Source organism: Colletes latitarsis, chromosome 1 (assembly GCF_051014445.1).
Source record: "Colletes latitarsis isolate SP2378_abdomen chromosome 1, iyColLati1, whole genome shotgun sequence".
In the NCBI taxonomy this organism is placed as follows: Eukaryota; Metazoa; Arthropoda; class Insecta; order Hymenoptera; family Colletidae; genus Colletes; species Colletes latitarsis.
In genome coordinates, this window is record NC_135134.1 from 41,175,777 (window position 1) to 41,202,074 (window position 26,298).

A 26,298-nucleotide genomic window follows, 5' to 3' on the forward strand; every position below is an offset into this window, starting at 1 on the left:
ATAGTTATATGAAATGTTGACGATACAAAACTTTTCCAAACATGATTTAATCGTCTGTGAGATTGGAGGAAATAGAAAAGGAAACGTAGCAACTAAAAATGAGTAGACGCTATTTCTAAAATAACTGTAAATAATTTCTAATGAAAATTATATTATTTGTAATAAATTATAATTTTAAAAAGTGTTCTTCATCATCTTTAGTAGAAATAATGTTAAACTAAAAAATATTATAAAAGCTATAGTTTCAAAAGTGCCTTAAATTTAAATATATTTAATTAGATCATAACATTGGATATAATTTAGATAACAGAAACTTATAAAAGAGATTAAAAATAAGTAAACGTTTGTTAACTTTCTTTTTAAATTGAAAAACATCGCTATCTAAACTAAATATTTTTATAAAATGAGAATTGAGGAAAATTGATTTATAAAATAATTTCAAATTTTAAGAGATGTATTTCGACACCTTTGGTAGAAACAGTGTTAATAAAGTATTATAGATTGCACCGAGTCTGAATATTCTCAACCGTCCTCGAATTTTTCTTCGCTGACTGCGAGCTTCCAGAAATCAGGGGATTTGGGGGAAAAAAGAAAAATTGAATTTACATTTCCAAGATATATGTATCAGATGGAAATATGAAAGGCTTTGCATTCTTCGAAAGGATTTCACGCGATTCGTATTCGCTGACTTTCATACCGCAACGAGACGCATTAATGAAACGAGATTTTAACGCGGTGACTATTTTTTGTCTGTTACAGTAACGAAATTCATCCGTATTGGAATAGCTGACAAGAACGACAATCCGCCTTATTTCGACAAGGACCTCTACGAGGCAGAAGTAGACGAAAATGAAGATATTCAGCACACGGTCCTCACTGTCACCGCCAAAGATCATGACGAATGTGAGTGAATACATCTACTACACAGCTTTTAGCTTTGAGAGTTCAAAGCGTGGAATCCTTTTTCCGCAACACGTGCCAGTAGAAATTTTTTTCTGTCGTATTATGATAATTTTTCGTCGACGATGTGACACACTTCGAAATTCACGCTTCAAAATTGCAATAGTCATTTTTTTACGAGTATAAAACCATTTAATAGTAATTCGACTACATAAATAAATTGATTATTCAAACCAACCCAAATCTTACGTGTTGGGAAAAAGCTCATTTTAAATTCATTTTCAATAGAGAAATTTATTCAAAGCAATTACTTTCAACCACAATATTTAATAAAAAATAACCAATAGCATTACTCAAATTTAGATAATGGTTATCGATAGATTAAATTTTTTAATTTATTACGAGACGACTCGATGCCTGTTTTATTTTTTTCATAAAAAGAAATGAATTCTTTGATGCATACTGATTTTTATTCTTTTTCCAAACGTTCGTTATCCATTATTTACAAAGTAAATAGCGTCCAGTGTTTGTAGTTAAATTTTATAGCGATGCTTTACTTTAGTTTAAAAAATGTTTCTTTCTAATTTGACCGACTAAAAACGAGTGACAAGAAGATTTGTTTTCGACGGGCAAGAATTATTTGGAACAGTCGTACGAAATAACTTCCTGTTTGCTCGCGCGGGATGAAACTTTAAATTGAATAAGTTTTATCGCTGACAAAATAAAATCGAGAAATCAAATTTCTCGACGCGGACGGAAAGATAAAAGCATCGCGCGGCTGAAAATAATTTTCAATCCGCGCAAACGATTTCACATCGGCAAGCAAAACTTCTCGACGAGTGTCTTCTCTCTTTTCCGCCTAATGATTTTATACTCCAAGTATAAAGTATTATCCCTAACGCTTTGACGGCCGCTGTCACGTGTATGTGATTTCACCATGTCGTCATCTATTCAATTTATTACGTTTGTTCAATCGTTTCTATGGTATTTATAATAATATTTCTAGCATGTGATTAGTATAGAAACTTGTTTGAAGCAGTTTCGAAATCGATCAATGAATCATCTTCAAAATTAGAAAATTTATATGTTTGTTTAATAATGAAACTATGTAGAATTAATATTTATGAAGTGTTCAATATCATATTTGGTCGAAAAGCACTTCAGTCATATTTAGAAGTCCTTGTAATAATATTCCTAGCATCTAGTCAGTATAGAAACTTGTTTGAAGCCGTTTGAAGTCTTATATCTAGTCAGAAACTTGTTTGAAACCGTTTGAAGCCGTTTGAAATCGATCGACGAATCGTCTTCAAAAGCAGTTGATAAGTTGTCGACTTAAATTCGAATAAACTAATTAGAAACTTTGATTCTATATTGTGATTTAACAAAATTGGCATTTGTATGTTTGTTTAATGACAAAACCATGTAATATTTATAAACTGTTCGATTTTATATCGGGTCGAAGGGGAATTTTAGGGTGGTTCTAACGTGCTAGGATGAAACGTGGGGCCATTAAAGTGTTAACCCGGATAACAAGTTACATCGGATAACAAAATCCGTCTAGCAGTCCGCGACTTACTTCGAAGTCGCGTTAACTGGTTACGGAAGTTTAAATACTGGATGGCTGAACGAAGTCGCGAAACATATTTATCTAGCGGGCACCAATTAAGAACTTCGACGTTCGGCGTTATTAAATTCTAATGAATCTCGTTTAAGGGCGAAGTTCAGCGACTTGGTCGCTTTGGTTCGTGCGCAAAAGAACCCAGGTGGGAAAACTAATTTCATTGCTACTTATGATTGCACGCGTCCCCTTGGGAAATTTTCCATGGTGAAAATTTGAAGAGTGGCTGGTTTAACGAATCTTGTACTTAGAATTAATCACGCAGCAGGTCGATTATTAAAACTCACCGTGAACGACTGGGAAGAAATCTTAACGCTTCATTCGGTTCGGTCGTTTCAGAATTATCAATTCTTAACAGAATAATTAACTCCATTTTAAGGAAAGATATTTTTTCTTCACTTGACGTTTCGCAGGAACCGGCATTTCCAATATTTCCACTCGAAAGCGGGAATTAATGAATTAATTTCATCTTGAAACGAGTTCCATTAGTTGTAAATAAACATTTCTTTAAGTAGAACGGAAAGTTACTTTTAAAGATTTATAAAATCGAGATCAAAAATTTCATAAGTTCGTGGCAAATCTTTAACTTTCGACAATTGTAAACTACGTAACTTAAAATTTGTCTCGGTAGTTATTCTCGTAAAAGTTTTGTCCCAAATTTATTTATACCGTTCGTAAATATATGCTCCCACGATTTAAATCCTCCAATCAGCACGTGTAAACACATTTAAGTAGAAAAGAAGCCAGAACGTTATTTGGCCGCCATATTGGATCTCTGTTCCGTCTCTAATGTACACACTTTACAAACAGCAAAGGGTCGAGAGCAGCTCTCGCAACAAAATAGATTGCTCGAAATTGAACTCGGCAGCTTGTTACGCCGCTAATGGAACCTCATTTGCTCGTCAAGCAGAAGAAGAAATTTAATTTCCGTTATTTAAATCAAGAGGGATCGTTTTACAATTCGACCAGCCACGCTTCTTTCGCCATTAAGAACGAAAGTTTCCGGGACATTTCGCCGGTACGCCGTGACACGGTTGTATAGGACAGTAAATACCGTCGTAATTTTCCTTTTTTCTTGTAAGAATTGCATCTGAGAGGATCTATTTTTTGCGTTTTGCAGCATCGCGTATTCGATACGAGATTACGGGCGGTAACTTAGGAGGCGCATTCGCCGTGAAGAATATGACTGGCGCCATCTACGTCGCAAGCGCATTGGATTACGAGACGAGGAAAAGGGTTAGTGCATCAATCAAACGACAAAAAAACCGCGACAACGATAAAAAAAGAACACAAAGGCCCCTGCGTATGTCCCTGGTTAATCCCTTTAACCGCGTTACTGCCCGTTTTATTACCCAGTGTCCCAATAAAACTGTGAAATAGCGCGAAAACTTTTGCTGTTATTACACGGTTCTCTGTCCACTCGTTTGTCGTTCCTTTAATACGTTCTTCGGTTTTATGCGGCTCAGGCACATCACCAGGATCGTGCTGTGTGGTGCATAACTATTAACTTAGCTACTAATAACTAATACTATAACTAATTTTCAGTACCTACTAAAAAATCTGAAACACTGAAAAATTTAAATACATTTATACACCACACAGTAGGATATCGAATGTTCGCCAAAAAGTTTCAGCTTTCCCAGTAGTCTGAAATTATTTTTCACCTTTGTCTCATTTTTTAAATAATAAAATAAAATTTTCCCCGCTAAAGCATTATTAATAATTCAACATTCTCGCGGAATTCATTAAACCGGAAAGCTTTATGTTCCAGCTAAATTTCCGTTAATTCGGTGACCTCGTAAAATTTTTTACGCGGTCGAACTTTTATTCCATTGGAATTCCCGCATCGAGTTAAGCGTGTCGTTAATTTCCGGCACGCATAAAGTCGGAAGACCGAATTCCTGGTTCCCGAAGAATTTTGTTTGTATAATTACGTGCTCTCGTGCCATTTTTTATTTACGGAACGAATCCCTTTGAACTAATTTTCTCTTCGGGACTCTGATTACTCCCGAGAACAAATGCTGCCGTCTCAACAGCTCGATTCCGGCTGCTGTGAATGCTCTTATCCACTTGTTTCGCTCTAATCTCGCAGTACTCGCTTCGCCTTACCGCCTCGGACAACTTGAAAGAAAATAATACTACGGTCGTGATACACGTGAAGGACGTGAACGACAATCCGCCTGTCTTCGAGCGTCAAAATTACAAAACGCAAATCACCGAGGAAGATGACAGGAGTCTGCCAAAACGTATCCTTAAGGTAATTATTATTCTCGTCGCGTCGAATTTTCACCGAATACTATCAAATTATTCTGTCAGTCTAATTTGAATGTTGCGCCATGTTCGTGAAGCTTCGTTGCTTAATTACGATAAAATTATGTAACAATATCCGCTTTCTTTGTCGTTCGTAATACTAATGTTATTATTCAGCAAATAAATAATATTTGAAAATAGAGCAATTTAAAGGAAGAGGAAACAGATTATTGCAGTCGATTCAAGCAATGTAATTTATTTTAAAGATTATTAGATTTATCTTTCTGACACTCATGCATATTGTACGAAGTCGTACAGAAGCGTTTAGTCATATTCGAATAAAATGTTGTCTCTGTTTGAGATGCGTTGAAATAAATTTGCAAAGTTAGACTTAGAATTTAAGAAGAATTCTTAAATTACTTAAATGATAGGGCATTTTAATGTTATATTCGAGCTACCGAGTACTTCGAAATGCAGAACGTGAGATATAAGACGAAGAATACGAGATATAAAGTACGAACTGTATGGAATATATAATGAAGTGCATAAAATATGCAATATGATGTGTGGAACATGGTGCACAGAATGTGACATGAAATTTGGAATATTTAGTTTAGAAGATAAATTTAAGATGTATAGTACGCGGTGGAAGAAATTTTGTATGAAACATTACAGTAATGATTCTTAAAATAAATATCGCTTGAGAAAGACGTTAAAACGCCCTTAAAAACGAATTTTGTTTCAAGTTGATGACGTAGTTAGTTCCAAAGGAAACTATTATTTACGAAAAAATGCTGCCTAACAATTACGCAAACATCCTGTATATAAATTTAAATTTATTTTCAATTAAACGAACAATTTATAATCCAGTTTTATCGCACACCAGTTCTTTGGGCGCAATAGAGTCAAAGAAAACTTTGAAATAAATATAGAAGACAGCATAAATAATAATAGTTAATATATTCGTCGGATAGGGGATGAAATCCTTTTTAAAATGAGTGTTCATTTTAGTCAATTGCGTGGTTAGTTTCGGAGATATAAGGATTTGAAGCGTTTGTTTACTTTTTATTGTTGACGTCGCGAGGTCGTTAACCTCCTTAGAAATATAGGTCACTCGATCAGGTGATTGGACTAGGTCAGCACGATGCACGTGCGAGAGGGAAGCATAGATAGTGGAAATCAAAAAAATTACCTTTTACATAAATTACGATATCTCCAAAACGGAAAATCGGATCGACATAATCTACTAACCATTTTAAAGAGGAAGCTTTACCGTTTCTAACTGCGGTAAAATGTTGGATAAATCGTGAGTAGCTTCGGAATTATACGATTGCAAAATTTTAGTACTTTCAGTGGAAACTGAAGATTCTCTACTTTCATCTTTGATATATCATAAATATATATAAGTATACATGATGTTCGGCCACGCCTGGGAAAAATTTTAATAGGAGATTCTAGTGGCCAAAATAAGACGAAAATCAAGAATACTAATTTGTTGATTGAAGCTTTGTTAAAAAGTTATTAACACTAAAGTAATTTTTCGGGGGCTCTAGAGGACCATTAATACGCATTATTTGAATTTTGAATCATTAAAATCCTTCAATCCGTCCAGAAGTTATGATATTTTAAACATACGCATGAAATTTCAGTGAAATATATCAATGGTATGGTCAGACATTATATTTTCGGTAAGAAATTTTTTTCTCGAAACTGCGTAGGATTTCGGGGATATGTCTAATGACCAAAAATGATTGTAATTGGCCCCCGCAACCGAAAATAATTTTTTCAGAACGATTCGAAATTTTGTAATTTTGTCGAAAAAATTAGGCACCTACCCCCTGTCAATTTTTCTTAAACATTCGTTTTTCCTTTTTAATAAATTTGTTTGACGCTGTACAAAAAAGTTGTTTAGAACTTTTTTGTAGGTATCTATGAACTCTACTTCCATGCTAAATTTCAATGAGATCCATTGACTATTGTAGAAGTTATGACCGTTTGAATATTGGACCATTTTTATGGGGTTTTTCTAACTTTACGAGGTCAAGGAACAACTTTTTCATTATTGTTAGAATTTCTACATATTCTCCATTAAAATACGCATTATTTGCTTTTTTAAACATTAAAATCCTTCAATCCGTTCAGAAGTTATGACGTTTTAAAGATACGGGTGAAATTTTGGAGTGATATTTCTGGCCTGAAATTATATTTTCGGTAAGGAATTTTTTTCTCGAAAATGTGTAGGAATTCGGGGATATATGTATTCACCAAAAATGATTGTAATTGACCCCTGCAACTGAAAATAATTTTTCCAGATCGATTTGAAAAAATTTTTTTTCGCCAAAAAATTTAAGCACCTATTCGAATTTTTTTCTCGAAAGTGTGTAGGATTTCGGAGGTATATCTATTCACCAAAAATTATTGTACTTGACTCCCGCAACTGAAAATAATTTTTTCAGTATGATTTGAAATTTTTTAATTTAATTTTTGAATAACTTTTTAACGAAGCCTCAGTTAAGTGATTTTCGTCTTATTTTGGCCTCTACAATCTCCCATTAAAATTTTTCCACAGGTGTGGCCGTACACCCTGTATATATTATTAAAATTAAACAATAAAAATACACGTGAATTTTTAAAAATTAATTGTACATATACTATAAGAAAAGTCATGAAGTTAAACGGTGCTAAAATAACATTGTATGTTAGAAATTCTATACGGAATTTTAAAAACGGTCATTTGACCGGTCGTGATAGGTTTAGTATTAAATATAATTTGTGAAGGTCTCACGAAGAAGCTGAGCACACCGGCGGCTTTTCACAAAGCATTGTTTTTCACTGGTCTCTAAGGGGGACCCCCCAAGTTAGGAAAGATAGAATTACGTCTGGAGCTTATTTTAAGAATAATTACTGTACTGCATTTTTTAAACAAATCCTCGTATCAGGAGGTTATTATTGCAATCGAACAGAACGAGAAAACGTTAATTATATGTCTTGAATTCTGTCTCTTACGCAGGTCATGGCAACCGATGGCGACAAGGAGAGGCCACAAAATATCGTCTATTTCCTGACGGGCCAGGGAATCGATCCTGACAACCCAGCGAACAGTAAATTCGATATTAATCGCACGACTGGAGAAATATTCGTTCTAAAGGTTCGTAAATCATCGAGCATACGTTTTCGGAAACGCAGCTTATCGATCATAAATTATCCAACCGGCGTTACACGCCACTGTCGAGACAAACTTGATGTGGCTTTTCGTTATAAATCGTATTTACGTCGTAATCCGTGAAAGTGCGTTTTTCTGTCGGCAAGTACACAGAGTCTTGCGGAGCTTTGCCATGCTCCTTGCTTTATTAAATTTGCTTCGCGTCTTCGGTCACTCGAGGCCGTAATCCGTCGGTTTTTCTGCAGCCATTGGACAGGGATCAACCGAATGGAAGACCGCAATGGCGATTTACCGTGTTTGCTCAAGATGAAGGCGGAGAAGGTCTGGTCGGCTACGCTGACGTCGAGGTAAACCTAAAAGACATCAACGACAACGCTCCAATATTCCCACAGGGAGTCTACTCTGGCAACGTCACAGAAAATGGCACAGCAGGTACAGTTAAATCGATTAACGTATTAAATATTTTGTATCGGACAGGGATGCAGAATAGAAACCGAACGAAACTGTAAAAATGTTCGATTTTTAGTTTCATCTTTTGTCCGTTGTTACATTTAAATATATTCGATCAGTTTCAAATGAATGAAGAAGTTTCATTTTTTCAAGGTAGAATAAATGCTCAAGTTAAAAACTTTCATTCTGTTTCGAAATAGTAAAAATTGCACTGGTGTGAAAGAATATGTTAATGGGGATCAGTATTACAAATACTAATATTTTTACTGTTTTTCAGTTGAAAGAATATTGGTTGTACCGTGAATATTTCTTATACCAGAAGAATGTCATCAGCTATGTTATTTTAAATGAAACAAATATACAAAGCTCATAATTTTCTTTCTCTTTCTTATTTAGCTTCAATTTATCAAATAACTTTGATTTGGAATAATTAACAGTTTCATTCGATTCCTAATGCAGATTAACTACATACATATTTATAACAAATGCTCAATTATGATGTAATATTATTTGATTAAGTTCCTGTAGAAAGTTTGCCTGTTCTTGACAAACGTTCATTTAACTAATATTTCACACGATGTAGATTTTCAATTTGAAACGTCGATTTTGCCTATTTCCAACAAAGAGAGAATCCTACTTAGGATCGATCGTTTTGGTTGCTCCTTTCAGGAATGGTCGTGATGACTATGACTGCAGTCGACTACGACGACCCACAGGAAAGCACGAACGCCAAACTGGTTTACTCCATTGAGAAGAATGTTATCGAGGAAGAGACCGGTTCGCCAATTTTTGAAATCGAATCGAGTACCGGTGTGATCAAAACGGCAGTATGCTGCTTAGACAGAGAACGCACGCCTGATTATTCTATACAGGTCGTTGCAATGGATGGAGGGGGGTTGAAGGGTGAGTTTATAAAATAAATCGTAATCTTAATTAGGAAAAGTAATAAAATTCAGACACTCCACTGCCACTATTTTGGAACCATCTGAAACAAAACTGGAAAGCCAAGAAATTAAAAAACGACAACAAATTATTTTAAATATTACAAAATAGTCCTGAAAAAATTCGAAAATTTTTGGAATGCAAACGGTCGTCAGTTCGAATATATATGCTACAAAATATTCAGCGTTCAATTTCGCTTCTTTTATAAAATTATTAAAAAATTTCTTGAAATTACAATTAATTCAAAAAACTAATAAACGAATATATGAAAGCAACAGTTATCGATGAATTAATTTGTCAACTTTTCTCATTTCTGACATAATTGTTTGGAATGTTTAGGGACGGGGACGGCATCCATACGAGTGAAAGATATAAACGATATGCCCCCACAATTTACAAAGGCTGAGTGGTTCACCGAAGTGGACGAAACGGAAGGTCCGGATTTACCGGAAATGCCAATTCTTACAGTCACCGTTCACGACGAGGATGAGACCAACAAGTTCCAATATAAGGTACATTTTACATTTACCACAAATATGAGACTTTTTTTCATTATTTTATTAAGTATATACATATATATGCTGTTACTCTCCGCCATCCATTAATTCTACTTATTAGATTTTTAATATCTAACAAACTTTTTTTGTACTGAAAGTTTCTCGAAAAATTCTATACATATAGTATATGTACGTATAATATATTTTAATAATATTTTATAGTACATTTTATACATGTGATTATATTAACATATTTGAATGCTCGCAAATGACTCGTTTGAAAATATATGGACTCGAACTGTCTTTCGTTTCTAAAGGAGTAATTTGTCACAATTCTCTAAAGTGACTATTGTGAATCGTTTAGGTGATCGAAAATAGCGGCTACGGTGCGGACAAGTTTACGATGGTGAGGAACAACGATGGCACCGGATCCCTGAAGATCGTGCAGTCGTTGGATTACGAGGACCAACTGCAGAGCAACGGTTTCAGGTTCAAGATACAGGTCAACGATAGGGTGCGTAATAATTTATAGTTTTTAAGGAATTCGATATCGAAGTACTCTGCTACTTAAAAGGTGTCGAAATCTACCTTGATTGATAAACAAGGCTTTCAACAATGCTATTGTACGATTAATACTTGTAGATACAAAATATATATAAAAATACGCATGGAAAAAAATAGAATTGATATTTAGACTTATTATTTAAATTGTAAACCCTATTATGTAGAAAAATAAATATGTACGTTTTAAGTACAATAATACTATTTTTATTTTGAGATGAATTTCATTAACACATTGACTGCCAGTCTCAAAATCCTAAAATTGTTTACGAGGCCAAAACTTTGATTTTAGACAATTGTAAACTATATAACTTAAAACCTGTCGTAGCATTTACTTTTGTAGCTAAGATTTACGAAGTAAATTTACTTGTCGCGAACATACTTTATAGAATTGGAAACCTTAGTTATCGATCGATCCAGACTCTGTCAGCGTTAGTAACAATTTTCTGTCGTTCTTAACACTTTCCCAGGGCGAAGACAATGCCAACGATAAATATCACGTGGCCAACTGTTACGTAACGGTGAAGCTGCGCGACATAAACGATAATCAACCGCAATTCGAAAAGGCAAACATCGAGACCACGGTGCCGGAAGACGCTCATATCGGGAACAACCTAGAAACATTTACGGCCACTGATCCCGACCAAGGTGGCAAGAGTAAAGTGTACTACTCGATCGACAGAAGCTCTGATCGTAAAAGGCAATTTTCGATCAACGAGAACGGCACCGTATCGATCCAGAGGAGTCTCGATCGCGAAGAGTCGTCACGACATCAGGTACTTAAATTATAGATAATATTTTCAAATTTATAGTCTACTGCCAATACTCTGGTTTCTATTTGTCTTCGTTGTCGTCCATCTTCTACCTGTGAAATTAATTTGCTTACCATATATTCCCCTTCCGATAAAAACGGTACCTTTGTTCACTGCAGTTTATTTCAACCAAAAGGGACCTTTTGATATATTTGTATTTGAATGTAGATAACTGAGAAAATACAAACTAAAAATATTACGTCGTTGAAACAAAGTGATTACATTTAGGCAATAGTTTAAAGTTAAAATTTTCAAAGTGCCTTTTGCTGACACCTTTGGTAGAAATAGCGTTAAGTTACTTTTGTCCTCCATTGTATGTGGCGCGCATAAAGGTTAAGAGGCGAGGCTTTATTATGCCTAAGAAGCATGTTAAAAGGATAAAGCCCTGAATTATTAGGCCTCTCAACACTCTCCCTATCATCCAGGAAGGATACTTAAATGATTTAAGGACACTTCTTCTTGAGTTTTCTCTATTTGCTTGGAGTGTACATTGTTACAATTCAATCAGGACTAAATCCAGTGGATTAAAATATTTATAGGTGAAGATCTTGGCCATCGACGATGGTATCCCGCCGAAGACAGCGACAGCCACTCTGACCGTGATCATCCACGACATAAACGACAATCCACCGCGTTTCCTGAAAGATTATCGGCCAGTTCTGCAAGAGCATTCGCAAACGAAGAAGGTGGTGGAGATTCTGGCGACAGACGACGACGACCGATCGAAGAGCAACGGACCGCCATTTACATTCAGAATGGACCCGAAGGCGGAGGACGTGATTCGAGCCAGTTTCAAAGTCGAAAGCGATAACAGTAAGTCTTCAGGCAGACATAAAACTTCTACAAGACCACTAAGTAGCGATCCAGTTAATTAAGGAATAATAAAAGATATCCAATGTGTAGGGCCTAAAAAAAGCTATTTTATTTCTGTTGAAAGCAAACCAGCTTTCGAGTTTAATTAAAAAAACTAAAATAGTGTTAGTAACTGGTACTGTTACAGTTATGTTTAGTAGCTTGAAATATTCTGTTCTTTGTACTATAAAATTACCATTTCGTTCACCGTATTACACCCTAGAGTATTAAACATCCTGTTTTTCTTTCATCAGAGGGAGCAAACGGGGATGGTATGGCCATTGTGACGTCGCTACGATCGTTTGATAGAGAACAACAAAAGGAATATTTGATACCCATTGTTATCAAGGATGCTGGGACACCCAGTATGTCTGGAACTAGCACCTTAACGATTATTATCGGGGACACTAACGATAACAAAATGCAGCCAGGCTCCAAAGACATTTTTGTATATAATTACGCTGTACGTATTTATACTTATATAAATTAGATCGTTCTATAATTCTATAATTCCATAAAGTTTTATACTAGATCTTGATATTTGAAACATTAATCCTGAACCCCATTCTGAAAGTACCTAATAATTCGTGTAATTTTATGCAAAATAAATTTATGTTTCTCTTATAAATGGTGTCAGAAACGATTTTACCGATTTTAATGAAATTTGACTGATGGATCTATCGTCTGTGGCTAAATGAGTACTACGATTGAATTTAATTATAAATTGAATCGGTCTCGCAGGGACAATCACCAGACACAGAGATAGGCAGAGTTTACGTGTACGACTTGGACGACTGGGATTTGCCAGATAAGAAGTTCTATTGGGAAAATCTGGAGCACGCTCAATTCAAGTTGGACGAAGACACCGGTATGATCTACATGAAATCAGGCACACCCGACGGTAGATATCATCTGCGTTTCACTGTCTACGATCGGAAACACACGCAAACGGACGTGCCTGCGAATGTGACTGTTACGGTGAAAACTATTCCACACGAAGCCGTGTTGAACTCGGGATCTATGCGAATATCTGGCATAACCGACGAGGACTTCATACGAGTTTGGGATTATAAAGTAAGTATTTGTCACTAACACTCTCCTCTCCAAATTTACGTCGATACCGTATAAAATATACTTTGTTGTTTTAATTTTCTAGTCTCAAACGTTGTCGCGAAGCAAAACGGAACTATTTCGAGAGAAATTAGCCCATTTATTAAACATCGATAGGGAAAATGTGGACGTGTTTAGTGTTCAATTACGCAGAATACATCCACCGCTGACGGATATCAGATTCGCGGCCCATGGATCTCCGTATTACAAGCCTGTCAGATTGAACGGAATCGTGCTGATGCATCGCGAAGAGGTAAATTATTGCTTTTTAGTCTCAAAAGTTGAAAATACCATGGATGTCTTATAAAAAAAAATATAAGATGACCAATTTAACGATTAACAACGTCTGTGTTTGCAAATAATAATATTTACTTGTTAGTGAATACTTGTATTATCAAATTTAAATTACAAAATACAACCAAGCCGAACTACTACCAAATTTAAATATACATTACAAAATATAATCAAGTTGAATTGATTTCTTCTTCGATAAATATAATGCACTGAACGCCCCACGCGTGTAAAATGAAATTTTATCGAAAACATTGTTTCAAACCTGATAAGATCGAGAACGAGGTCGGGATCAATATAACGATGGTGGGGATCGACGAGTGTTACTACGAGAACGAGATGTGCGAGGGTAGTTGCACAAACACCTTGGATATCAGCAGCTTACCATACATGGTCAACGCAAACAAAACCGCCCTTGTAGGCGTGAGGGTGGATGTAATCGCAGAGTGTACATGCGGTGCGCGTAACTTCAGCAAAGAGGAGTCTTGTAGGAGCAGCCCTTGTTACAATGGCGGACGTTGCGTGGAAGGACAATTTGGATTATCGTAAGCATCGGTTTATGGAAATTCGTACAACAAAGATAACGTTTGTACGAATTAATAATTACTTCGTTCCTCTGCCACGCAGATGCCAATGTCCAGCAGGATACAACGGTCCAAGGTGTCAACAGACTGCGAGGAGCTTCCGTGGCAATGGTTGGGCGTGGTATCCTGCATTAGAAATGTGCGACAATAGCCATTTGAGCTTCGAATTCATCACGAAGAAACCCGACGGTTTACTTCTGTACAACGGTCCTATCGTACCACCGGAAGCTGATGAGATTATGGTTTCTGGTAAGCTATCACGTGGCATTTTAATTAATTCCGGGGTCAAGATAAATAAAATGTAAATTACAGTGAAAAATATAATTCTACTTCTTGTAAATCATTTTTTATTGCTGTTAATGTTAAGGTTAAAAATAAATATAACAGCAAGCTACTTCCTATGAACATTCACCGATAGAGTTTTGCACTTTTTAATATAAAAAGTTACACCTTCAACAAGCAACGGTTGGCAAAGGACCAATTTATAGTAAAATAATTTATTATTGATTCTTGCAGATTTTATATCCGTTGAGCTCGAACGTGGAATACCTCGTTTGTTGATAGACTTTGGGTCTGGTACTCTGGAGTTGAAAGTTAAACCCAAAAGAACTTTAGACGACGGTGAATGGCACAGGCTCGACATCTTTTGGAATACAGAGGTCAGAATTCTTGCTTCTCGTCGTGTAGCGTTACGAATATAGAGACTTTTATTTACTTTTTATCAGAATTAAGTGTCCTGACTATCGCTATAAGCATATCAATTGTTCCTAATGTTGCAGACGGTGAAGCTTATCATCGATTATTGCAAGTCGGCGGACATCTCGGAGCCAGAGGATGGCACGCCTCCAGAATTCAACGATACCAGTTGCCAGGCTCAAGGCACCATACCACCGTTCAACGAGTACTTGAACGTGAACGCGCCATTGCAAATTGGCGGTCTGTACATCGAGCAGTTCGACCCGACTCACTACAAATGGAAGCACATGCCGGTTGGCAAGGGTTTCGATGGCTGCATTAAAAAACTGTTCCACAACAGCAAACTGTACGATCTCGCCCATCCTGGCCTATCGAGGAACAGCGTGGCCGGCTGCCCTCAGACAGACGAGATCTGCAACAACCAGGAATCCACGTTGCGATGCTGGGAACACGGTACTTGCGTGGGAAGCTTCACAGAAGCTAGATGTCAGTGTAACCCAGGATGGACCGGTCCAGGATGCATGTCACCCACCATTCCGACGTCATTCAAACCGCAGAGCTACGTTAAATATGCCTTGTCCTTCGAACCTGACAAATACTCCACTCAGATCCAATTGAGATTCCGTACTCGGGAGACCTACGGCGAAGTGTTCAGAGTCAGCGACCAGCATAATAGAGAATACGCCATTTTGGAAGTGAGTACTTGAACCACTGCTCTCACATTCTTCTCAAGTTCGAAGATTCTTTTATCAATTGTACATTCAGTTTATTTTTTACTCGTTTATTGTCATGGCTAGAATGACAAATATTAAATTAAGAGGATACGCCATTTTGGAAAGGAGTAATTGAACTACTATTCCCACATTCTTCTGATGTTTGAAGATTCTTTTATTAATTGTACATTGCTGACCACAATTTATAATGACAAATATTAAATTTTATTAATACTCGTTTACAAGTACAATTTCAACTTTCATGATTTTTTATGTTACTCGTTGCTTACTTTTTATTATGAATTCATGTTTCTAATATAAAGAAAACATTTGGAAAGAATGACGAGTGTATATTGTAACTCGAATAAGTAGCAGGGTTAAGTTTGAAGCATAATAAATGAACGACGGATCCTTTAATTTGTAGATCAAGGATAAAAGGCTGCGCTTCCGGTACAATTTGAATAGTCTGAGGACCGAGGAACGAAATATCTGGTTGACCGCGATAACGGTTGATGATGGACAATGGCATACGGTCAGAGTTTCAAGATACGGGTCGGCTGCAACTTTGGAAATAGACGGTGGTGAAGGGCGAAGGTTCAACGAGAGCTTTTCCTTCGAAGGACACCAATGGCTGCTCGTTGACAAACAGGAAGGCGTTTACGCGGGTGGCAAGGCTGAATACACTGGTGTACGAACTTTCGAGGTGTTCGCCGATTATCAGAAAGGTAAACTTGTGATTTTTACCATGCAGGTTATTTAAAAAAACGATCTGAGATTTTTCGCTGTAATTATTATTTCTACTAATTAAACGTTACAAAAATATAATTTAAGATAGTAATTTGTAATTGTATTTGAATGCAGACATTTCGTTATTGTGAATTACTTCAAAATTTGTTGACGTAAACTGTATGATCGGAAGGTGTTCGACACGAAGTTACAAATAATAAGTATGGATGCTAGAAAATGAATAAGTATCATAATATTTTAAATGTATTCCAATTAGGATGTCTCGATGACATAAGACTGGAAGGGAAACATCTACCACTACCGCCTGCTATGAATGGAACGCAATGGGGCCAAGCAACGATGGCTAGGAATTTAGAAAGAAATTGCCCGTCAAACAAACCCTGTGCCAACGTAATTTGCCAGGATCCCTTCGAGTGCATCGACCTTTGGAACACATTCGAGTGCACGTAAGTGTTACAGAATATTTTTAAACCTCGAGAAATTCAGAAACAGTTTCTCTAGAAAAATTGTATGTGATTACACGACTAACGAAACTGATACTAAAATAGATTACGCGAACAAAAAATAAAATTTCTTTGTTATTGGCCCAATTGACGCAACAGAATATTTATAAACATAATTTTATTCCTGCGTTTAGATGCGGAGAAGGAAGAATCCCATCTCCGGATAACAAAGGATGCATGGATAAGAACGAATGCATAGATTATCCTTGCTTAAACGGGGGCAGGTGTATCAATCAGGATCCTCGATTCCGGTACAGATGCATTTGTCCTGACAGTTTCTGGGGAGAGAATTGCGAACTCGTGCAGGAAGGGCAAACGTTAAAACTCAGCATGGGAGCGTTGGCAGCCATTTTGGTCTGTCTTCTAATTATCCTTGGTGAGTATTTCGTGACAACGATAGCTCGTGCCCAAAGGCGATGCGTAGTAATAATAGCACAAGATTGTTTGATCGAACGGAAACGAAGAAACACGACGTTATTGAAATTATTAACATTATCTCCCTTCGATTTACAGTTCTCGTCCTAGTGTTTGTTGTCTACAATAGAAGAAGAGAGTCTCACATCAAGTATCCTGGCCCTGACGACGATGTGAGAGAAAATATTATTAATTACGACGACGAAGGTGGCGGTGAAGACGACATGACAGCATTCGACATCACGCCCCTTCAAATTCCTATCGGAGGACCAATACCGGAAATGGGTGGAAAATTGCCACCATGTAAAGTGCCGTGTAAGTTATTATATCTTCTTACTAACTTGGATTGCGTTACTTTAGCTGTCGTCCGTTGAAAATGCTAACAATCCTTCGGGAACATATTCTAGATCCTCTAGGACCCGAGCCAAACGTGGGTATCTTTATAGAAGATCATAAAAAGAGGGCTGACAGCGATCCAAACGCACCGCCATTCGATGATTTACGAAATTACGCTTACGAGGGTGGCGGAAGTGTCGCGGGTTCACTGTCATCGGTAGCTTCCGGTGCGTATAGTTACTAATCTTTACCTAAAACAATATTCTAACCTCTAAAAGTGTTTTTAAAACTAATCGTCCCAACGACCTCATTACTAGTTTGTGAGATTATTTCGTTATTTATTCTGTTTCCTTGTATAATAACAATTTGTACAACGGTAGATTTCCAATATAAAAAACAAAATTGATCTTCGAGTAACATTGGAAGCACTCAAGAAATAAAAACTAAATAGGAGAGGTTTATTTCCAGAAATAGAAATATTGTTGCAAAAGAGTATGTTTTACAAGAGCGTTGGCTTGATATCTAAGAAAGTAATAAGTATTTTCGAAAAATTAAAAAATAGGTTTAAAGTACACGTGTAATAAGACGCAATTACCTAATGTTGGAGGATATGTGAATTATTGTGAAATTGTACTCCAGAATAAAGGCAATTGTACTATTATACAGGGTGTGGCACATAATTGTCGCTACAATTTTTCAGGCACTTCCAATAGTCTCATGAAAAAATGTTTCAGGCAAAAGATAATTAGTTTAATTATGAATTAAAACAAATCCTGTTGCACGCATATTATATTATAAAGTGCAATAAAATCGATTTTTTTTTAATTCTAGACAAGAATACCTCTCTAAACCTATTTTTGAATTTTTAAAAAATTGCTTTCTTAGATATCGAGCCAATATGAGACATACTATAAACAAAGATTGGAACCAACAGGTACGGATGACGAGCAGCACAAGTACGAGTACTTAGGTGCCTGGGGTCCCAGATTCGACAAGCTGGCCGACATGTACGGTCCCGCAGAGGAAAGCGACGAAGAGGACTAAAGGGTCACGGAGCAACCACGAGACTTGTAAGTTCGCACGATCCCGTACATCATTGGGAAACGTAGTGTTCGTGTGACCTTAATACGCAAGGGAATACAGAGAGAACTGTCCTCCGAGGAGCCGCGCGTTACGAACAAACTTTCCAAAGGATAGCCGCGACGAATAAAGGGGACAAATAACAGTCACAGGAGGAAGCAAAGAAATGCCACCGAAGTGGGTGTTTCCGTTACCCGAGCAACAAAGACGTTACGTTTCGTTCAGTAATCATCGAGCACGACGCCATCACGAATTAGGCGTTCGTCCAGAGGTGCTCGACAACGAGAGAAACAAGTGTCTCTCTATATGAGATCGTTAACGGTGATCTCAACGAAGGGCTGAGAAAAGAGCTAGTCGAGGCTCGTCGCGTGACGAACGGTTGTTGCAATAAATCCTCTCGAGTCACGGTGAGCAAAAATGGCGGCATCCGTGAGTGGCGCGTAACCTGAAAAGGGTGCACACACCTATCTGTATAGCACGTTACGCGTATACGTAGTGAATTCGCGTGTATGTACCTACACGTGAGACTTTTCTATTAATAAAACAAATCTATATATATATATATATATATATATAGATTCATTATTTTTAGTCACAATCATAGTTACTACTTATCGACGTCGATGTCTCGGTACGTTTGCTCGGTTCTATATTATTGTCGTCGCGACAGTCATCTGTTACCGAAAGAAATGATTCGTCAACGTTTTACTACTGCCAGTATCATTGCCGCGCTCGCGTATCGTCGCGATGTCGCGTTTTAAAGGGCATTTCTCATTTTAAACGTTTACTCCGACCCTTCACCTCGTCCCCCGTCCCTCGTTTCACCCCGCACCACCGTTACCACCGAGCTCGCTAATTCAAGTTCCAGGTCGATTGTTTCCGTTTCTTCCAGCGAACGCGCGCCAGCTCTCGGCCCCCCACGCACACGGATCTTGTATCGTTGTCGAGTGTAAAGAATCGCGAAAGGAAAGGAGGACACATTCGCGACGCCTTCCTCGTTCGCGAGACAGAGGGCGACGATCCTACCGTAATGTGGTCTGTCGTACTAGAATTATTAAAGACACGTTAGATATTGTTCGCAAGTCGAGAACCATCCTCATCGATGTCATCGTCACAGTCACCCACCATCCTCATTAATTATTGATAGTATTATTATTGACATTACAGTATATATATATATATATTATAAATATGGATTTATAAATAAATAAATAAATATAAATATATATATATATAGAAAGAGAGAGAAAGCGCATTGTGGAAAACAAAGGGTACAGAAACGTGGAACGTACGTGAAAGTCCGCGAAACAAAGAGAGTTACCGCGCGCATATGTAATTATTATAATTAATATTATATAGCGATATAAATATAAATATAAATATAAATATAAATATATAAACATATACATATTATGTAAAAGGAATAACACACAGACACGTAAAGCGAAGATTAAAAAGCAAAAAAAAAATACACACACACACACACACAGAGAGGAATAGTAGCGCGAGATAACGATGGCCGGCTGTCGAGAAAAAGCTCACGGTTAAAGTATCGACATAGTATTAATATTTATTTTCTGTCAATAACGAACCGGCCGGAAATTTCAATTACAACGGGAGAAAGACACGGAAACTGAGACGGGGAAAATAAATAGGTCGACGAGCGAGCGAAGAAGGAAACGGCGAAGGTCCTTTCTTCGGTGAGTTCGACGCTCGGTCAGGCGCGATGCTTTCGAACCGGAGTTGGGCATTAACTCTTTCAATCTAAAATTATCATTTTCTGCTACGAAACTGTGCATTTTTACAAACTTACAAAAAAATTTATACGAATCTTTTGTGTAACTTTATCGCTTACTGTTAAAAATGTAGCTTTTATTTATTTAGATGCTGAAAGGCATCTTTTTAAATTTTAACATAGAATTATTTTCAAAGTTCAATAATCTTTCTTCGATGAAACAACATAATTCGCATTAAAAATTACTTCCACAGTAATTTAAACAAAAGTGTTAAAGTACGAATGAAAATTTGTTTACTTTTAAATTTCAAATTTCTATTAAATAAAAATTGATTTCATCGTAACACATAAAAGCCCTCAGAATCCTGTCCGATTCTACTGCACAGTACGTTCACATTACACAATTTAAAATATTCTCCAACCAATAAAGTTGGAGGAATTCTAAACCAAAGCTACAAGAGTATATTCTTAAATGGTTGAATATTTTAAATCGTTCGATAGATTAATCAGAAACGTTCTAGGGCTACTAACGGTCACTCGAATCGTGTGTCGATCGTCGTGAACGATTAGAATGTATTTTAATGGTAATCGTCGATCGTTAGATCGTTTCAAATTTTGCCCAACGCTGTTTCGAACGAGTACCACCGCGACTTCCGGCAGCAACGTCGTCGGGCGCATATTTCCACGCGCGTGTCTCGACTGATTTGTAAAATTCTCTACGGAAATATTAATAGTCAATTTATCGGTTAGGCGAAGCCCCGTCGGATCGAGTGGTCCGGGCGTAGTGTAAGCACTTGTACGAATATTGTAAGTAACGTGTATTTCGGTGTGCCGGTGCCGCTCGTACTGCGCCGCGATCGGTACCGAGCATCGCTGTATATTTGTCCTACCAATTGTCGTCTTGCGTATCGTTCCCCGGTCAATTTTTAATATTACGTTTACCGCGGCCATTTCGCCCCCCACGCGTGTCGTTACATCCATCGTGATACCCACGAATACCGAGAAACGCGTTAATTTCTCTTTGCAATTCAAGAACTTTAAAGTTTCCAAACTTCAAATTTCATTCGCACAGGATATTTTGTCAATAAAAACCATCTAAAATATTACTAAATTAATTTCTCTTTAAAATATTACATTGTACAGGATGATTAAATAAGAATTATTTAAAGTATCTTTATTGCTTGTTAGAATAATTTAAATATATGTTTCTGTACTTGAAGGAACTCGTGATGTGGATGCAATTCAATTCATTTATACGTGGTATTTTCTGCGATAGCAAAGTGAATTTTGAGTAAGTAGAAATAGTCGTATCAAATACATTAATTCCATCGATGTTGTATGTTTATTGGACGTTTCTCGGTGTTGGTGACATTTCGCTAGATTGAGTTACGTTTCATTCGCTCACCGTCCTCCTTCGTACTACGCCATTTTGTTTCACCGGCCATTCCAATCGTCGATCTCACCCCGCCAAGTAGATTCTAAGCAGAGACAGTATTCGACGGACTGGCGCTGTAGGAGGACGAACGGTTTATCGTTGATTAACTGATAATGAGTTGAGTAGCGAGCGTGAGCGCGCACGTGTGTGTGTGTACAGTGGCGAAGAAGAAACGATTGCCGCGCACGAGCGCGAAATCGAAACGATTTCTTGGAGATTGGCTTTGCACGACAAAATTTGAGAATTCGTACGGAACGTATCCCGCGTGAAGTCGACGCGATTATTTACACGATTAATATAATATAAACGGAATGCATAAAATTCTAAACGAAGTAACGATGATTTTGAAAGTTATAATAATTTATGGACCATTTAAATTGCTTTTGTTTGAAAAACTGATTAATTTTTGTCAGAGATACCTACCTAATATAATAAAACTACGAACTATATTATAATCGTTAAGCGTATTGTAATCTTTCGAAGTGTATTTATAATATCGAAGGAATTTGTACTCTTTTACTTTAAGTGTCTATATCTTCTTAACGCAGTAAACGCATCAGTACTTTGCAAAGTCGACCTCCGAGATTTCTTCTCTAATAAGAGCAATTAGCGTAATTTGAGGATACATTAATGAAGTTCAGTCCATTCGCTCGACCTAGGCACCTCGAGAAACTTGCACGACACTCGGTAACATGCAACACCTCACAAATCGCAATCGACGTAGAAAAATGTACGTGACTTACAATTATATCATTTTCTTTATAAAACAAAAAAGAAACGGAACTCGTATCTTTCTCTGTATTATATAGTCATATCAAATTCGTATACAAAAGATACGTTATTAACAATTACAAATAGAGTCGAGTTGTGTTGTCTTGGGAATAATATAAATTTTTTGCCAAATATGCCGAAACAAAAATTACAACGAAAGCTGTTCGTAAGGTGTACACGAAATTTTATCAACCATTGTCTGACGAAGCAGATTGAAAAATGCGAATTAATATCTGTTTATGAAGTTTGAAAATTTAGTATAAGAAAAAATGCTCATTTCGTGAAATGGTTCTTGCGATTGTTCAAAGGCAATATTTATTTTTAAGAATCGGAAGCTCAAGAAATCACCCCCTCTTTAATTAACGAATGCCTAATAGTTTTCGTTGCGTCTTCGTTTATTCTGAATTGTCAATCGCGGTGGAAATATTCACCGTATTACTAGAAAACTAACGAATATCTCCTGCGTGTTGCAAATGCTTAGAACGAACAAACGACTAGCGGAGTAAATGGAGCCAGAAAGTGGAACCTGTAAATTATGTAGATTAATTAAGTGTGAATATTTAACGTTTTCTTCTGTAACTGATCGTTGCGCAACGCCCATTTCATCTGTATTTTAAATTCGTGCTACAATAACATTTCATTGAGTAATTTGCGTGAATGGTAGACAGCGACTAATTTTACGACTTAAGAGCGACTCGATTCGACACGAGTCCCCGCATTTGTACAAAAAGAAAAAAAAAAAATAATGAAATTCTCAACGAGACGACATCAGTTTTGTGTCGTCGATACTCATTTTACGCGTTAAGAATTTGTTAGCAGCGCCACCTGTACCATACAATAGCACTCGAATTCTTCAATGAACGTTTGCTTCGATAAATTAATTGATCACTCGTCGAGCAATCGGTATTAATTTAAGGTACTCTGTGAAACACACACGGCTCAACTTTTTTACCGAGAATTTAAAAACGGAGGTACCGAGAAAAACGACGAAAGGAAATAATAATGCGTACTTATCCTCAAAGAGATCTCAATGCCGCGACAGGAAGACGGTGGAAAGATGGCCGTTTCTTCGGCTGTGGCATGTAATCTAAGAATGAACGACGAACGTAGAGTAGGGCTGGGACTTGTCGTACAATTTTCATGCAAATATTATTCGAATATTTTGCATTTAGATAGTCGTAGCATTGGAGTAGCGTAGAATCGAGTCATTTTCATTTTAGATATCATGCAACGTTTGTATTTCGGTAAAAGGTAACATGTTTATTCATCCGTAACACGCGAACACTGTATTCGTGTACGTTTACGTGCAACTGTATTCGTTTATATTGATACGCATGCAGGTTATCGATAACGCGTGACTCGAATTATGATAAGACGTAGCGATTAAATATATCAATTATTCGAATTATTTCAATAGCGTAAATCTAGAAATACTTTCTTATTCGATTCAACTCGAGTGACATAGTATTCGAACGTTAACGCTTTGATGGCCGCAAGTTTCACGCGAAGACTTCGACTCGAAACTTTTAAATCAAATATTTTATAAATAATCGAATATTAGCTCTCCATTGTTTCGCCCTTAAAGAAATATATCAATATCAATTTTAAGAGTCTTCATCCTTCGTTCACAGGAATTTCTGTTAGAAATTATTTTCGAATCATTGAATCGTAGGAGACTTAACTCGATGAAAATATGGATGGCACGAATATTGTTTCGAATCTGAACAGCGGTGGTCAAAGGGTTAAATTATAATAGTCCCAGCCCTAAGGCGGGCCCCGTGAAACGCAAAGCAGAAAATCGGCGGCTCATCCTACATATCTGTAAAACTTTTTCTAAGCACTGCCCGATCGTGCACAAACAAGATGGCGCGACAGGTCGAGCCTCCGCCCGGAATAATTTAACGATGAAAAGCGACTCGAAGGATCGATTGATTTTGAAACGGCACTAGTCCGCTATCGTCGAAGCTCGACGACGAGAGAATTCTTTTCGCGAGTTACAAAAAAATACCCTTTCTATGATATAATTATTTTAGGTTGAGCTTCGAGAGGTTGGCAGCGAACGAAATTCTTTCGTCATTTATTACACCATTTATTTTCAAAGCTATTAACACTCCTTGTCTCGTTTTAATCAAGAAGGATAATAAATCAATTGTTTATTTTACCAATTTTATTCCGAAGCAACAGTCTTTTAAGAAAGTCACAATTTGTTCTCTTAAAGAGTCGTTAGTAAAATAGAAGCTTAAAAACCGTCGATATTTTGCTTATTGTAGATGATAATATTAAAAATATTATAGAATCATGTTCATTCCTGGCCACTTATCGTTCGAATTATTTTCATTTGGAAATAAAGCGTTTCCTTAAAAATTACTACGTAAAACTTTCTTCGAAGTGGTAAATGCACCAATTCCGCCATTTTTTCTATGCGTGATAGCATGGGTAACTATCAATAAGACTCGTTGCTAGGTAACCACCTCGTCGTTACCGTGGAGATGACGGTTGTTTTGGCGCGTTAGAGAATTTGAATTTTAAATTTTCTTTAGTCAATTACAACACAGTTGTTTCGAGTTAGAAAATAATAGCAACACGCATAATAATGGACGAAACTACCTTTCAGAGCTCAACTTAAAATAATTTTAGGATAACTGTCCCCTCTCTCTCTCTCTCTCTATTTCTCTCTATCTATCTATCTCTCTTTGTTGCTCGCCATCCGGACGCTTTTAACACGAAACTTGTATTGCGACTACGAGAGCGAGCGAGACGCTGGTGTACATCGAAAAACGAAGCTCGCGTCGCTGGAAATATTCGGTTGGGTATCCGTTAAACTCAGTGTACACGGTGTTACTTCTTTGTTCGAGGTAATAAAGTGAATTCTTGTACTGCAACATTTTTGGCGTATTCTTTGACAAAATTTTACTCTTCTGTTTCTTTTGTCTCGTCGAACGGCCTCGACTACGACGCGATTACAGATCATTCTCGAATTATTGTTTCTAAATTTCGTCAATTCCGTCAATGTTATATCCAACTTGATGTATTTCTGGACGCTGAGCAAAAAACATATTCACTGGGTTGTCGTTGGCAGCAGCCCTTTTTTTTCGATGGCGAATGTGTTTCGATTGTTCGGATAACGCGAGAAAGGAAAGGAGGAAAGTTATCGAGGAGACTAAAAAACGTAATAATCGAGGATCTGACCTATCGCCGTCGGTCAGCGAGGATCGAGAAAACCACTGTAATATATACACTTCGATCGTAACGATGTAACGCTGCCACTGAACACATCCCGTGTAGTACAATTACCGTACATATAATATTCTGCAGTATACTGGTACACACCGTATTATTAATTGAATTGATATTTATTAACGATTAATTATTACATTATTACTACTATATTATCTATACCATTTGTACTTTATATTTCAGTTCGAACGAAATAAATGCCTTCTTTTTCATAAAAATAAACCGATCGCTGTGTTTTTGAACGCATGTTTTCGCGTCCTATCCAGAGGTGCCAGAAGTGCACCGAAGGTGCTCTCTCACACTATGGCAGATCACGAGTACGTGATCTTGTAGAGTTTCGAAAAGTCGACAAAGGCAAACTGACACATGCTCTCTTTCTCGATTCTCCGAAGCTACTCGAAGTAATTTCGTACCGTCTCGTGGGAGTCGAAAGAGCCGCCCAAGTTTGTCGCGTCGAATAGTTCCCTATTTTCAACGCTAGATGGCACTTATTTTTCGACCTCAAACCCTCTGGTGCTAAAACGCCCAAGTTTGTCGTGGAATAGTTCGTTACCTTCAACGCTAGATGGCGCTTATTTACCGACCTCAGGCCCCCTGGTGC

The 26,298-nt window shown here is 37.1% G+C and overlaps 1 protein-coding gene across 6 annotated transcripts in view; it reads left to right on the top strand.

Moving 5' to 3' along the window:
• LOC143345127 (neural-cadherin) overlaps window positions 1–25,906 on the top strand; it is a 354,511-nt gene extending 328,605 nt beyond the window's left edge. For all 6 annotated transcript variants that reach the window (XM_076772006.1, XM_076771962.1, XM_076771979.1 and 3 more), the window contains 23 exons: window positions 760–903; window positions 3,639–3,754; window positions 4,611–4,775; window positions 7,779–7,916; window positions 8,177–8,363; window positions 9,051–9,284; window positions 9,663–9,835; window positions 10,185–10,334; window positions 10,852–11,157; window positions 11,733–12,006; window positions 12,300–12,508; window positions 12,787–13,119; window positions 13,202–13,408; window positions 13,720–13,991; window positions 14,074–14,279; window positions 14,547–14,689; window positions 14,810–15,421; window positions 15,864–16,164; window positions 16,443–16,632; window positions 16,824–17,065; window positions 17,203–17,418; window positions 17,511–17,666; window positions 18,374–25,906. In XM_076772006.1, coding sequence (XP_076628121.1) covers window positions 760–903; window positions 3,639–3,754; window positions 4,611–4,775; window positions 7,779–7,916; window positions 8,177–8,363; window positions 9,051–9,284; window positions 9,663–9,835; window positions 10,185–10,334; window positions 10,852–11,157; window positions 11,733–12,006; window positions 12,300–12,508; window positions 12,787–13,119; window positions 13,202–13,408; window positions 13,720–13,991; window positions 14,074–14,279; window positions 14,547–14,689; window positions 14,810–15,421; window positions 15,864–16,164; window positions 16,443–16,632; window positions 16,824–17,065; window positions 17,203–17,418; window positions 17,511–17,666; window positions 18,374–18,483 — 5,084 coding nt within the window. In that variant the 3' untranslated portion in view covers window positions 18,484–25,906. The remainder of the gene's footprint in view (window positions 1–759; window positions 904–3,638; window positions 3,755–4,610; window positions 4,776–7,778; window positions 7,917–8,176; window positions 8,364–9,050; window positions 9,285–9,662; window positions 9,836–10,184; window positions 10,335–10,851; window positions 11,158–11,732; window positions 12,007–12,299; window positions 12,509–12,786; window positions 13,120–13,201; window positions 13,409–13,719; window positions 13,992–14,073; window positions 14,280–14,546; window positions 14,690–14,809; window positions 15,422–15,863; window positions 16,165–16,442; window positions 16,633–16,823; window positions 17,066–17,202; window positions 17,419–17,510; window positions 17,667–18,373) is intronic.
• Window positions 25,907–26,298: the final 392 nt, after the last annotated feature.